At 41.8% G+C, this 12,742-nt stretch overlaps 2 protein-coding genes across 3 annotated transcripts; both read left to right on the top strand.

Moving 5' to 3' along the window:
- Positions 1–2,407: 2,407 nt before the first annotated feature.
- Positions 2,408–6,237, top strand: dbi (diazepam binding inhibitor (GABA receptor modulator, acyl-CoA binding protein)). Its single transcript, XM_030786479.1, has 4 exons — positions 2,408–2,511; positions 4,992–5,109; positions 5,484–5,546; positions 5,852–6,237. The coding sequence occupies exons 1-4, from the start codon at positions 2,503–2,505 to the stop codon at positions 5,923–5,925; spliced, it is 264 nt and encodes an 87-aa protein (XP_030642339.1). The 5' UTR covers positions 2,408–2,502; the 3' UTR covers positions 5,926–6,237.
- Positions 6,238–7,562: 1,325 nt separating this feature from the next.
- tmem37 (transmembrane protein 37) lies at positions 7,563–9,839 on the top strand. Of its 2 annotated transcripts, none has more exons than XM_030787256.1 (2): positions 7,563–7,646; positions 8,922–9,839. In XM_030787256.1, exons 1-2 carry the CDS (start codon positions 7,626–7,628, stop codon positions 9,513–9,515), a joined length of 615 nt encoding a protein of 204 aa, XP_030643116.1. In that variant the 5' UTR covers positions 7,563–7,625; the 3' UTR covers positions 9,516–9,839. The 2 variants fall into 2 exon arrangements, with proteins under 2 accessions (XP_030643116.1, XP_030643118.1); XM_030787258.1 differs by having other exon boundaries at positions 7,608–7,664; positions 8,943–9,839.
- The last annotated feature ends 2,903 nt before the right edge of the window (positions 9,840–12,742 follow it).

Raw genomic sequence — 12,742 nt, 5'->3', positions numbered from 1 at the left:
ATCCTCACATCAAGAATTGAAGAGAACAGGTCTGCATATTTGCTGTGGGGGAGAGGTACTAGATATTTATCAGTGGACGTTAAATACCTCATTACCATGACTCAAGCTGAAACCTCTAGTGTTGGCCGCGGCTATAGCCTGTTGTTAAATGTCTGTCTCTCGATTTGAATTGGGCTGAGTTAAATATGACAGGGTTACACATAAGAACGAATTGTACTGTATCGAAATGGACAGGATGAAAACAATCAGATGTTCAAACGTCATTATTGTACATCTTCAGGGTCTGTGGTGTGTCTACGATTAACATCCGTAGGTGTTGTCTGTTCAAGTGTTGACAGAGATTAAAGACATTATTCAGCATTGAACCCAAAATGTGATGACTCTCTTCTTTCTCATCTCATCTGAGATGATCGAACACGCTAGCGTTCATCTCTTTCGCCACTTTCGTAACAGAGAATGGTAGGGAGGAAGGTTTGAGGCGATGGAACTTTACCACTCAAATTCTTTTCGTCAAAGATGAAAGGCGACTGTGCGTCTGCCGGTAATTCGTAACCAGACTGCAGAATGTTAGATGAAATTTCAGACTGTGAACGTTATTCTAAGTGAAAAAGAGAGGCTTACAAACGAATGTAACTTACCCAAATTCTTTCTAAAAGTTAAGACTCCCTTTCAACGTCTTTGCACAGCGGATGATGATTTCTTATGTTCAGCAAATTTGTATCTTCTCTCATCCATCATTTGTTTATCAGCTGTGCCCGAACGCGCTCCTCAGACGTTTGATAGACGGGATGTTTATCAGATGGACTAAGAAATCCTGCTTTTACACCCAAAAACATTCCCTTATGCCGACTCGCATAGCAACTGTCCACTGCTTACTGTCTAACCGTTTGCTTGACCTGACGTCAACATCTCACCTGCCTATGACTTGAGCTTTGAGGCGATGGGCTGGGCTTGTGATGATGCAGAGACGTTTCGTCCGGATTTCCTTCAAGGTATTTTCATCGGGCAGAGAGCGACGACGATAAAATGTTACAAAAAAGTTATTCTGTTCAGGCAATTTACATGAATCTTAATTTGAATTATGTTTATAAATATTTATATTATTTTCGGAATTTGCACTATTTAGCCTATGTCTTGTGTATTTAGATGAAACCGAAAACAATGTGATCTGTACTGTATTATAAATTATAATAACGTCATGTTGGCACCATCGTTGTGTGGATCAGCTGCACCACTGTACATCAAGGAGGAACAAATTATAGAGGTAGTATATTATAGCCTAGTAGTTTGTGTGTGTGGTGTTTTTTACCTACTTCATTGTGTGTTTTTGTTTTTGTGTAAGTTATGTGTGTTTTGGGATCTATGTGAATTGCTGCTGCAACACTGCAATTTCCCTGGGGAACCAATAAAGTAATCTGTCTATCTATCTATCTATCTATCTATCTATTGACAGACCAATGGACAACTTAACGACGAATAGTAAAATGGCTCTCTCTGCTGGACAAACATTGCACTGCAGGATCTCACAATTATCTCCGATTGACCTTTGCTGTGCCACCTCAGAAGTTCTTCAGATGAGTTTGGGATTCATCTGCAGCAGTCGCTGATGTGCCCCTCTGCCTGCTCCGGACCGCGAGGGCGAAGTCCATTTTAGATTATAATTATTTGTTCACTGTGTAATTTTGCTAAAATATCAATATTCAACACTTAAAGTCATAGATTCTTTCAAATAATAGTATTGACAAGTGACAAAGAGTAATAAAAGAATGCTTTCGTAAAAAAGAAAAGAATAAAGAAAAAAAAAAGAAAAGACAAAGAAACACAACCTCTTCATTTTCATGGATTAACTGTAATACCGATTTTTTTCCTTTTTTTAATTTCAAAACAATGAATCTTTAACTGACTGACAACGATGTGGAACCATTTTCATCACTGTTACACACCTGTTGCTGTACCTACTAAGATCACCTAGATGGTGAACCTGACTAAATTTACCTTGATTTTTTAATTTACTTGTTAGATCTGCTTTGCAACTGCTGACAAGGGGTGCGCAGTTAATTTTGTGTTAATATTATTTACTCGTATGATGTTCAGTATCACTGTTATGAACCACGATTTGTGAACACCAGAGCACAGCTCACGCGGGGAAACTATTTATGTATCCACAAGTAAAAGCGATCTGCGAACAGCATTGTCAACCTCAAATTGTGAGTTCAAATCGGTTCGTCCACATCTGAATGATTTCGGTTCTTCTGAGGTCTTCAGGTTCTTACAAAACCAGTCTGGAAACCATCGCATGACCCTGTGCCCTAGTTAGTGACTCTCCAAGCTGGCGAACGTGATTGGTTATTTTCCCTCAGTACATTCATAACCCTCCAATAGAATTGATCTAACGTGACATGCGGAACATTTGTGTGAAGCTAACGTGTGGGCACGAGAAGGAAGAGCACTTGGTGTCGGTGGGCTGCAGAAGGATTGAATCTATAAAAACTAAACGCGGTAATGTCTGAGGTAGGTGATTACCAGTAAACTGCAAAATATATCTTTATTTTGTCAGTAACCATTGTAGCAAGCTAATGAATGCTAGTTCGTTGTCATGGTAAATCCGCTGTTGACTGTGGACTTTATGGTCTCAAGTTCAAAACTAGCATTCATAGCTAGGCTAGCCATGCTTGTTCGCGATACTAAATAGAGGTTAGCCTTCAAATCTCGGTGCCTCTGCACTACACGTTCACTGATGGGTGCAATATCGCAGATTATGCCTGTATGGAGCTAACATGTAGTAACTACAAAATGCATCATTTCCACGTGCATTTTCATATTTGCCACCGGAACCTGCGTAAGCAAGATGGTTTCAGAGGGTTTATGAATTGTTAGTAGCTAGTTCACAGAGGATATCGACTGGTCGAATTCAGTGTTCTCTCGGTGCAAATATTATCTTAAGTAGCTAAAGCTAGTCGACTCCATAATCAGAGCCCAGAACAAGACGAGGCAGGTTGTGAATGAAATACAGAGTTCTGTTATTTACCACCAAGCTGATACATACTTGAATATTTGAGCTAACATGTAGATCAAAAATGGGTGTGGTATCCGAGAGTTGACTGGATTGCAGCCGCGGGCTTAACATTTTTCCTCATTCCCGGTTTCACAATGCCGCACGACAATCAAGTGTCGCGTGTTAACTGTCACGATAGAGCCCCTCACAGGCCTCCAGAGAAATAGCAATAGCGTCTCCTCAGTGTATCAAATTTTGAAGATTTCGCGAACGTCAAGTAGCAAGCGTTAATGAATGATCAGGATTCTCTTTTCGGACTATTTTTATGCACCTTCTAAACCAGCAGCTAGTTCAGATTTGCGTGAGTGTTCGGAGAATCTGGGGGAACTTTGCCTTGTGATTAAAAAAAAAAGGATTACATTCTGTTTTTTTACTCACAACGTTTATAATATCAGAGGCTATCTTTTTATACAAGACAGTCTTTCACTGGTAAAAAAAAAAACAGTGTGAGTGTGGGGGGGGGGGGGGGGGTGATGAAGAGAGAGAAAGGGAGGGGTTCTTGGCACTGCTGATCTGTGCTTGGCACATCTACTTCGGGCTTAAACCCTTGGCATAGATTTGAGGGCTTCACAGTTTGAATGGCATTCGGCATTCAGTGAGTGGGGTGAGCTGGGTGTCTGGGGCACTGGCACACTGCTGACAGAGGGCTGCTGTGTGAGACCCTGACTGTGAATTATTCGCGCTGTTTTGTGCAGAGTTCCGTCAGGCTATGTTGAGTAGTGCTGTGCTTCTCCCATTGACCAGTGCTGATAACTTCAATTGATTTTAACAGTGGATCAGCAGTCTAAGAATACAATGTAGAAATATAATCTTGAAATACCTTGCTCTTGGGGGAAAATAGTTTAATGTATTTAAAAAAAAAAAAAAAGATCATTTGCATAAAAAAGCAAATAAACAAACAAACAAAAAACCCAAAATGGGTGCATGAAAACATTTGAAAGGCATATTGAGCGCATTAGTAGAATGAGAGGCGCTCAGACCAAGTGTAATGACTGTTTGTTCAGGGCTTACTGGTCTGAAAGTTAATAAGGCCCAGTTAGTCTTGGAGACTGAGAAATAGAGTATGTTTGTGCTCCTGTTACATGCAGTAATTGGGGAGGGGGAAAAAAAAAATTACTGATTCAGTTCGATGTTAGTCAAACTTAAGGAATCGCGAGTTATCACGCACTACAGTGGAATCACGACTTTATCTCACACGTCCAGTGTGTTTAATCTCTGCCTTTAGTCCAAGGTTTAGCTGTCGTCATCCATCTTCACGGACGTGTCCAGCCTTTCAACGAAAATGGTCAAAGGTCATGGACGCACTGGGTTTGGGGATGCGGTAAGGCAGAGTGGAAAGCTCTCAGGGCAGATTAACCTCTCTGTTGCTTTATTTTATGACTGTTAGTTTAAAGGCTGCATGTAAATTACTGAGATAGACTGTGAGCTCATGAGAAGTTTATGGCATCAGGTTAATATATGGCTTATATGATAGTGTTGGCAGGCTGCGTTCCAGAAATGTAAAATCTTTGTGAGAGCACACACACACTGTGAACAGTCAGCAGTGAATTTGTCCTCTGCATTTAACCCATCCAACACACCGGTAGTGAACACGCACACACCCACTGGACGCAGGAGCAGCGGCCAGCCCAGGGGGCAGCGGGGTTAAGTGCACACCATCGTGGATGTTGCTCCCGGGAGTCGAACCGGCCACCCTTCGGTCGCGAGCCCGGTTCTCTAACCTCTAGACTACAGCTGCTCTAGAACTGTGTGACTCTTCTCTTTACACTCAGTGTGAATCAGATGCATGTATTCTACTGTGCTCATGTGAACACAAGACAAAACTGTTTTTTTTCTTGTTAAATTTGGGCTGATGTGAGGGCTCTCTCTCTCTTTCTCTTTCTCTCTCTCTCGCTCTCTCTCTCTTTCTCTTTCTCTCTCTCTCTCTCTCTCTCAGGAAGCATTTCAGAAGGCGGCGGAGGAGGTGAAGCAGCTTAAGGCCAAGCCTGCAGACGCTGAGATGCTGGAGATCTACAGTCTCTTTAAACAGGCAACTGTTGGAGATGTCAACACTGGTAAGCTAAACTGGGTCTTTGCCTCATTATTCTGCATCCAACAGGGACTCCCATTAGGGGGGGGTGGCATATTTCTGAGGTCCTTGCAAATGCAGAAATCTGTAACACATAAAGAGCTCTTTGCTGCTGCATATTATCAGAGCTTACGCATGTGAAAAAGCAGAGGACACAGAAATATTGTAAAACAGAAGAGTGAACCTTGTCACCATGGTTATCAAGACAATGTAGAAGATTGCAGCCAAATATTTTTGGGTTATCTGCTCATAGCCTGTTGAAGCACTGATATTACAAATCTCTCATCTGTCGCAAGCTGTGTATGCAGAGGACCTTTGAGAGTGTGGCTGAGCGTTACTGAGTGTGGTTTTGTTCCATAGCTCGGCCTGGGATGCTGGATTTCACTGGAAAAGCAAAGTGGGACGCCTGGGAATCAAAGAAAGGTCAGTTTGTCCGGCTGCCTCTAGAGGGCACTAGACACCTGTAACACTCTTCTCCCAAAAATCAAAACAGTTCAAATGTTTGTTTAAAAATGCATAAATATCCAAGATATGTCTGTCATCACACAGGGAAGTAAATAACTTTTTCACTCTTATGACACTAGTGAAATTAAACAATGATCATATGCCTTTAAACTGTACTAAGATTGACCCTGATTCACGTTCACTGCTTACTAACTTCTATGCGTTGGTTTAAATGTGAGTTTAATTTGACCTTGCTGATGTATTTGTACTTATCCCTCTTGCAGGAATGAGCAAAGAAGATGCTATGAAGGCCTATATTGCTAAGGTGGAGGAGCTGAAAGGAAAGTATGGAATCTAAAGCATTTAACCTGATTGGGGCTTTAGTGACAGAGAGGCGGGACCACTTGTTCCTTTCAGCCTGCGTATACCCATACATCCTGTGAAATGCCTTAAATCCCCCCCCCGCCCCCGCCCTCCCCAGGCGTGTGTGCGTGCGTGCTGCCGCGTGTAGTATGTTAACGCTAACGCCACATAGACTGTAAGCTGTCCCATCTGAGACCAGGGGACTGAAGATGCCACACGGGGCAAGACCTACCGTCCACCAGCAATCATGTAGTGAATTCAAACGGTTGTGCACTAATGGAATATCATAAAATCATTTTGTCTGAACCTCCTGGTGTCTGAACATTTATTACACACGACTCTGTGTGTGTGTGTGTGTGTGTGTGTGTCTTCATATACGTAAAGGTGAACTGGATGATAAAGATGTGTCAGGAATAAACAGTGGTTTGGTGTCTCAGTCAGAGTAACCTTCATATGATCTCAATAAAGCTATGTTGCCAGTTGTCATTTATTTTAATCTGAATTTTATTATATTTGAATTCACACACACACATGCGTGCACTCACACACACATATACATATATATATATATATAGTTCAAGGTTACAATTTAGAGGATAGGAGAACTGTTCCTGGATCAGGATTCCATTATTGACAATGAGGTCATGGGGAATTAGAGTTGATGAAGTATTGTGGAACAGTATCTGTCAGAACTGACCTGACAGCACAAACTGCTCATCTGACAGGGAGGCGCAATTCAGTCTGCAGTACACTAACAATTCAAGTACTTATTAAATGATCAGATAATTTTATTGCAAAGCAAATTAATTTATCTGGTCATAAAGGACTAAGCACATATGAGATTATCTGAAGATGCCCAGTTAACGAGGGAGTGTTTGGTAAGAGTGAAGACATTTGAAAACGGACTCTCCTGCATTTGCGCCTCTATATTTTTTGTCCGTATTGTTTTCAGTTGATGTTATCTAATTGGAGCACCCGATTTTCGTTTTTCGTTTTTTTTTTTTTATTTTGGTAAATCAGGAGCAAAAGCAAGGACAGACACTGCAGTCTTTCTCGTGCCACACCCTGGCGACACCAATTCCATTAAAAGTTCAAAGGAACATGCCTTGGATCGAGCCTTTTGCTGACTGGACAACTGATGTTTCTTTATTGAAGCGTTTGGGATAAGTCCAGTCACGTCCGCAGGGCAAAGTCGGCTTCTGCTCATAAAAATGACAGAACCTTCATTTTAGCCAACGCGAGCTCAACTGACACGGCTCATTACGCAATAATTAAGACAGAAATCTCAGTAACGCATTTTATGAACACCGAAAGCCTGCGAATGTTATTCCAAAAGTTTTGCTTCCAAATATTTTAATCACGAACCCGACTGGCCACATTATAAATCACAGAAAAAACTTCAGGCGTAAACAAGAGGTATTCATTCTTCTCCCCATTGTGCCGCTTTGCCTAGTTACCGCTATATTGCGTGACTAGAGAACTAATCGTGTTTGCCCCGTTTCTAGTTAGAAGAATTGTCCAGTTAAGTTTTGTGAGAAGCGTTCCGTCTGGATGTTTAGCGATGTTGGTTAATCATACATCAAAATCAGAGTCAATTGTACTTTTGACTTGAGTTGTTCTTTGATAGGTTCGCTGCAGTTTGACGGCCTCTAAGAACCTTGGGAAATCTCACAAGGGAGTTTGCAGGGGTTCACCATGACTGCGATAAAGATTAGGGTAATGGAACTGCATTTTGTCTGTTTTCTCTAACTATTTGAAATCTCTCTAGACATGTCATCATTAGTTTTTTTAAATTTTGCTCTTCTTCTTCATGTCGTTTTGCTTTTCCGATATGATTTTACGAGTAACAAGGGTTCATTTAGTGTTTGTTTACTCGGTGTGACGTATGGCTACTACTAATTTTAGCAGTCTTAATTGTACAGCCGATTAAATACAGATTCTCTCTCTCTCTCTCTCTCTCTCTCTCTCTCTCTCTTCTTTTTAAACAAACGCTTCTGGTGCAGGACAAAATTCATGTAGTATTTCTGAACGCGGTGATCTTTGGGAGCATGGAAGAGGGTTAATACAAAGCTCTTTACTGATTAAAATGCAAAACGCATGGGATATAATCCTCTGTATTGGATTAACTCCTCGCTTGACAAATCGATTGTTATGAAAGATGAAATGTGAATATATTCTGAGAGAAATTTTAATTTTTGACAAATAGGTTTGGTGGTCTGCAGCGCCACTCTGTTAACCTCAGAAGAGGTCAAGGCAAACGCACAAGCAATAGTGTTTTGCTTAACCTATGTTGCATTTAGGGCTCAACCATGACCCGACAACTCCAGAAATGCCTCAGTTTAAGTGTCTTTAATGGCGTAAATGAATTGGTTATATAGTTGTTATAGCTGTGTAGTTGAATAGTCATTATCTTTTGACATTTTATATTAACTACCCCAAGTTTCCATTTGTTGGGGTCAAAATGACCTATATGTGTTTCCTATGGAATTCAGTGCATTTCACTAAGACAGTCACACACACACACACACTCACACACACATACACATTACAGAATCACTCAAAGTTATTTTCTTTCACAAAATAACTAATATCTACAAGCCGGGTCATTTTTTACCCAACACATGAGAGGCAGGAGGTCAAGTTATTTTGTGCCTTAAAGTTAAACATTGCAAACGATGATGCCTACGTGTGTCTCTCCCTGCTGCTTTGAGAACACAGCTGAATCCAAATGCTGACCTAAGACCAACTTGTATTTCCTTGGTCATGATTATTTTGACCTCTGAGGATTACAGCTGATTTTGGACAAACATTCTTTTTGACGGAGAGCCCTCCATTCAGCTGAGGACTCTGTTTCAATCCCAAATATTTATTTTTCCTAGATTCGTGCCAAATAGCTCATGTTTGAGAAGCAAAACCAAATATTTGATGCTTCAGCATTTTTGCCAACACTCTCTCCTCTCTTACCCCCACCCCCCTCCCCCCTGCCCTTAGGCCCTGGGGGGCCCTTCTCAGAGGAAATCCGAGCCACTCTTTCTGGAGGTACTGACCCGTAGCCTGATCATCCTCTGCGCAGCCCTGGCCATCATGCTCTCGTCTGCGGCTGTGTGTGACGGGCACTGGCTTCTCTCTGGAGACCGCATGTACGGCTTGTGGAACCTCTGTGTCCTGAGAGCCGACCGGGCCGCGGCCGCATCCCTGAATTGCACCACCAACTCGGTTGGGTTCGGGACGGAGGGGCTGGGGCTTGGACTGGCTTTCTGTCGCTCCGTGGTCTCTCTGGCTGTGGTGGCTGCTATCTTTGGCCTGGAGATGCTGCTGGTGTCGCAGGCGAGTGAGGGAAGCGGGTCCAGCCAGCGCTGGAGTCTGGGGTCAGCGCTTCTGCTTCTGGCGGCGGGTCTGGCCTCCGCGGGGGTCGTGTCCTTTGTGTTTACGCTGGGGGTACACGCCTCACCCCTGGGCTTCACACTCACATTCTGGTGTCAGTTTGCTGCCACCTTCCTGTTCTTTCTCAATGGCCTTGCAGCACGACACTATCAGAACCTGAAAGCTCCACTAATGCCCAGCGGTAACCCAGGAAAGGTCTGAGAATCAACTCTGAAAACCCTGACAGAGCCAAAGGCTGTCAGAAGCCACAAACACTCCAATACAAAGAAGTTCCTGAAAATCTTGTTTGGTACTGAAAACTATGTGTTAGTGATTAGACAGTAAGTGATGTTTAAACATTTATATAAATAAATAGAAGTGTTGGCTCTTTAGCTCTAATGATATTTACGGTAATAAATAGACACTGAAGAACATTTACTCTTTTTGTTTGGACAAAATATGCTCTAAGGTACCAGTATCTTGTTCTTAAGTTAGAAAGGTTTGTTCCAGTGCTCTCCAGAAATAAAACTTTCCCTTGTGTTTTCAGTAAGATTGGACTGCATAATTCTGTTGTGTCATATATCTTAGTTACTGTTTAAACAGTTTGGCTGTTACAGACCAAATAAATTTTATTGTGAAATCATGGCGCAATCATGTAAAACAGGGTAATGATTCACTGCGATCCGTAGCATCTATAAATAATTTTACTGTCTCAGTCTCCTCTACTTCTGTGAATCAGGTCAATTACATAATGAAGATGTTTTAGAAAGTTTCATTTGGCAGGGGTGAGGACTAAAAATCCCCCCAGAGAACCACAAGTAATGGTAACTGAAATAATGATGGTAATGTTAAGGATAATGCAGGCTGAGCATCCCTAACCCGAAAATCCATAATGCTCCAAAATCCGAAACTTTTTGAGCGCCGACATGACGCCACTCGTGGAAAATTCTACACCTGACTTCATTCGGCCATGTGGGGCTCTGACGCCCTGTTGGCGCTCGTTGATTACCAGCCGTCGTTAACTCCAGACCTTAGTGCATTACTCACTGTGTTCGTGGTGATGTCGGTGTACACAGACCTACTGCGCCGCCAGTCAGTTATGTACAGTACATAATACACAGTACATAATACTACATAATGATAATGAACAGCTATGTTACTGGTTTATGTATTTACTATACTGTACTTTTTATCGTTATTATAGAGTGTGCTCTCTCTACTTTGTGTTTGCACAACAACGAAATCGCCTAACGACTGCATTCCAAAATCCCAAACACTTCTGGTCCCAGGCATTTTGGATACGGGATACTCAACCTGTGAGGATAATAATAATAATAATAATAATAATAATAATAATAATAATAATAATAATATGACAGACAAATCCCCACACTTTTCAGTGACACTATGTGGAGTTCATTACCAAATAAAACCGTCACATAAGTCTGTCCAAATATTATCCTTAAAACTTTGAAAGGCCTTTTAAAGGGGTGTAAAGTTAGACTGTTATATATACAGCTCATTGTATATACAAATCATTTTTCTTTTTATATCTCTGTCACCGTACAGCTTAGGGTCTGTTATGGTTATTCAACAGTCAGTCATTCTAAGAGTCTATGCCCCGTGTTATCAGAGGATCTGTTCTTTTATAGTTGTTTATAAACTTGATCTATGATCTAAGCAGCTGTAGTAGAGACAGCAGATTCAAAGATTGTAGCCAACTCTTCATAAGCAGAAAAGCTCTGTGAAACATTACAAAACACCCTTCACTTCTTTCCCTCATGGAAAACCTGTGATACAATGCAGATAATCACCCCATATACCTCTTTATTTTTGAAAGAGTGGTACTAACGGATTTTATTCACTCATCATCATCACAGTGCTATTCTAGTACATAACACATGGGATCATGAGGCATGACAAGGTTGTTGTCCTTGCTGCATTTTTGGGCTTTGTCAGTTGATTTGTTTTTGTAAATGTTTATTCAGTAACATTAGACATTAGGTCTTCACGCCTGTTATGAAGTTTCTATGAGAACAGCCCAAATGGCTTCATGAGACAGCCAGAGAGGAACTGCAGTCACATACAGTATTTTCCTATGAAAACTAAAAAGCAGAATGATTAACTATGCCCATGACATGCAGGGTTGCCAAGTCCTCTCCAAAAACTGCCTGTAATCCTCCGAATGAGGGCCTAAAAGATTAAGATTAAATCTGCGTGATCGCACAAACACACAGGCACACACACACACAGTGAGCAGTGAATTTGACCTCTGCATTAAACCCATCCTTACACACCAGTGGTGAGTGCACACACAGCCACTGGGCGCAGGAGCAGTGGGCAGCACACCTGTGCCCGGTGAGACAGCTGAGGCTTATGTGCCTTGCCCAAGGGCACCTCAGCCGTGGATGTTTTTACCGCCGGTCTTGGGAGTCAAACGGGTTCTCTAACGAACCGCTTCTGTAACCCTTAGGCCACAGGCTGCCAAAAAACTAGCCCAAAGTGAGTGTTCTAGGTCATGTGTAATCACGGTACCTAAAGTTAATAGTAAAGTAACTGCAGGCCCTGAAAATGATACGGTAGAAATAGCCACAGCTGCCTCTCTAAACATATGTTTTATTCAAAACCTGGAAAATGGAAAATGAACGTGGAAGCTCTGATGACTTGTGTGTCTTATTGACTGTAGTGGACCCACGATTTTGAGACCAATGCCATGACTGTGTTACACTGTGCAGACCCTATAGACTATTACTATAGTATCCACAATATCCATACACGATTTAACCTCACTGCATGTTAGCGTACATACTCGTGGAAAAGTCAATGGATTTAGATGAAGAGTGCACAGAGAAATTAGTTCCCTTGCAGCTGTAACCTACGCTAAAAACGATGCCCCCCCCCCCCCCAAAAGAAACGCACCACATGCAGCTTGCATTTGTAAAGTGGCAGAAATTGGCATGAACCCCGTGGCTCTGGCAACCCTGATGTCACATTAATATCATTTCACTTTATTACACAGACTCCTGTGTACACAGTAGTGATGCTCAAATTTACAGTGCTATCAGAAAGAGGAAACTGACTCAGTACACGTATACAACGTCAATAAATAATCCAAGGCTTTTAGAAGCCAACTGTCATTGTCCAATCAAAGGGATGGAGTGTGTGTGTGTGTGTGTGTGTGCTTTTGTGTGTGTGTCTCATGTGTGTCTCTGTCTGAGGAAGAGGACATGCAGTAGAAGTCACTCATGATTAGTTACATGCTATACCGTTTTTAGCCACTAGGTGATGCACAGAAACCTTCCGTCCTTTTCCTGGATAGGAATGATCAAACTTTTTTTTTTTTGAGAGCTAAGAAATGAATGTAGGTAGTGAAACTTTTATGTCTCTCTGCAGCTGAACCACTTCATATACACACACACATGCATGTTTCACCTAGGATATGTTCAGTG

The sequence above is a fragment of the Chanos chanos genome, chromosome 10 (genome assembly GCF_902362185.1).
Source record: "Chanos chanos chromosome 10, fChaCha1.1, whole genome shotgun sequence".
NCBI lineage: Eukaryota > Metazoa > Chordata > Actinopteri > Gonorynchiformes > Chanidae > Chanos > Chanos chanos.
This window is presented reverse-complemented; position numbering and strand designations above follow the sequence as displayed.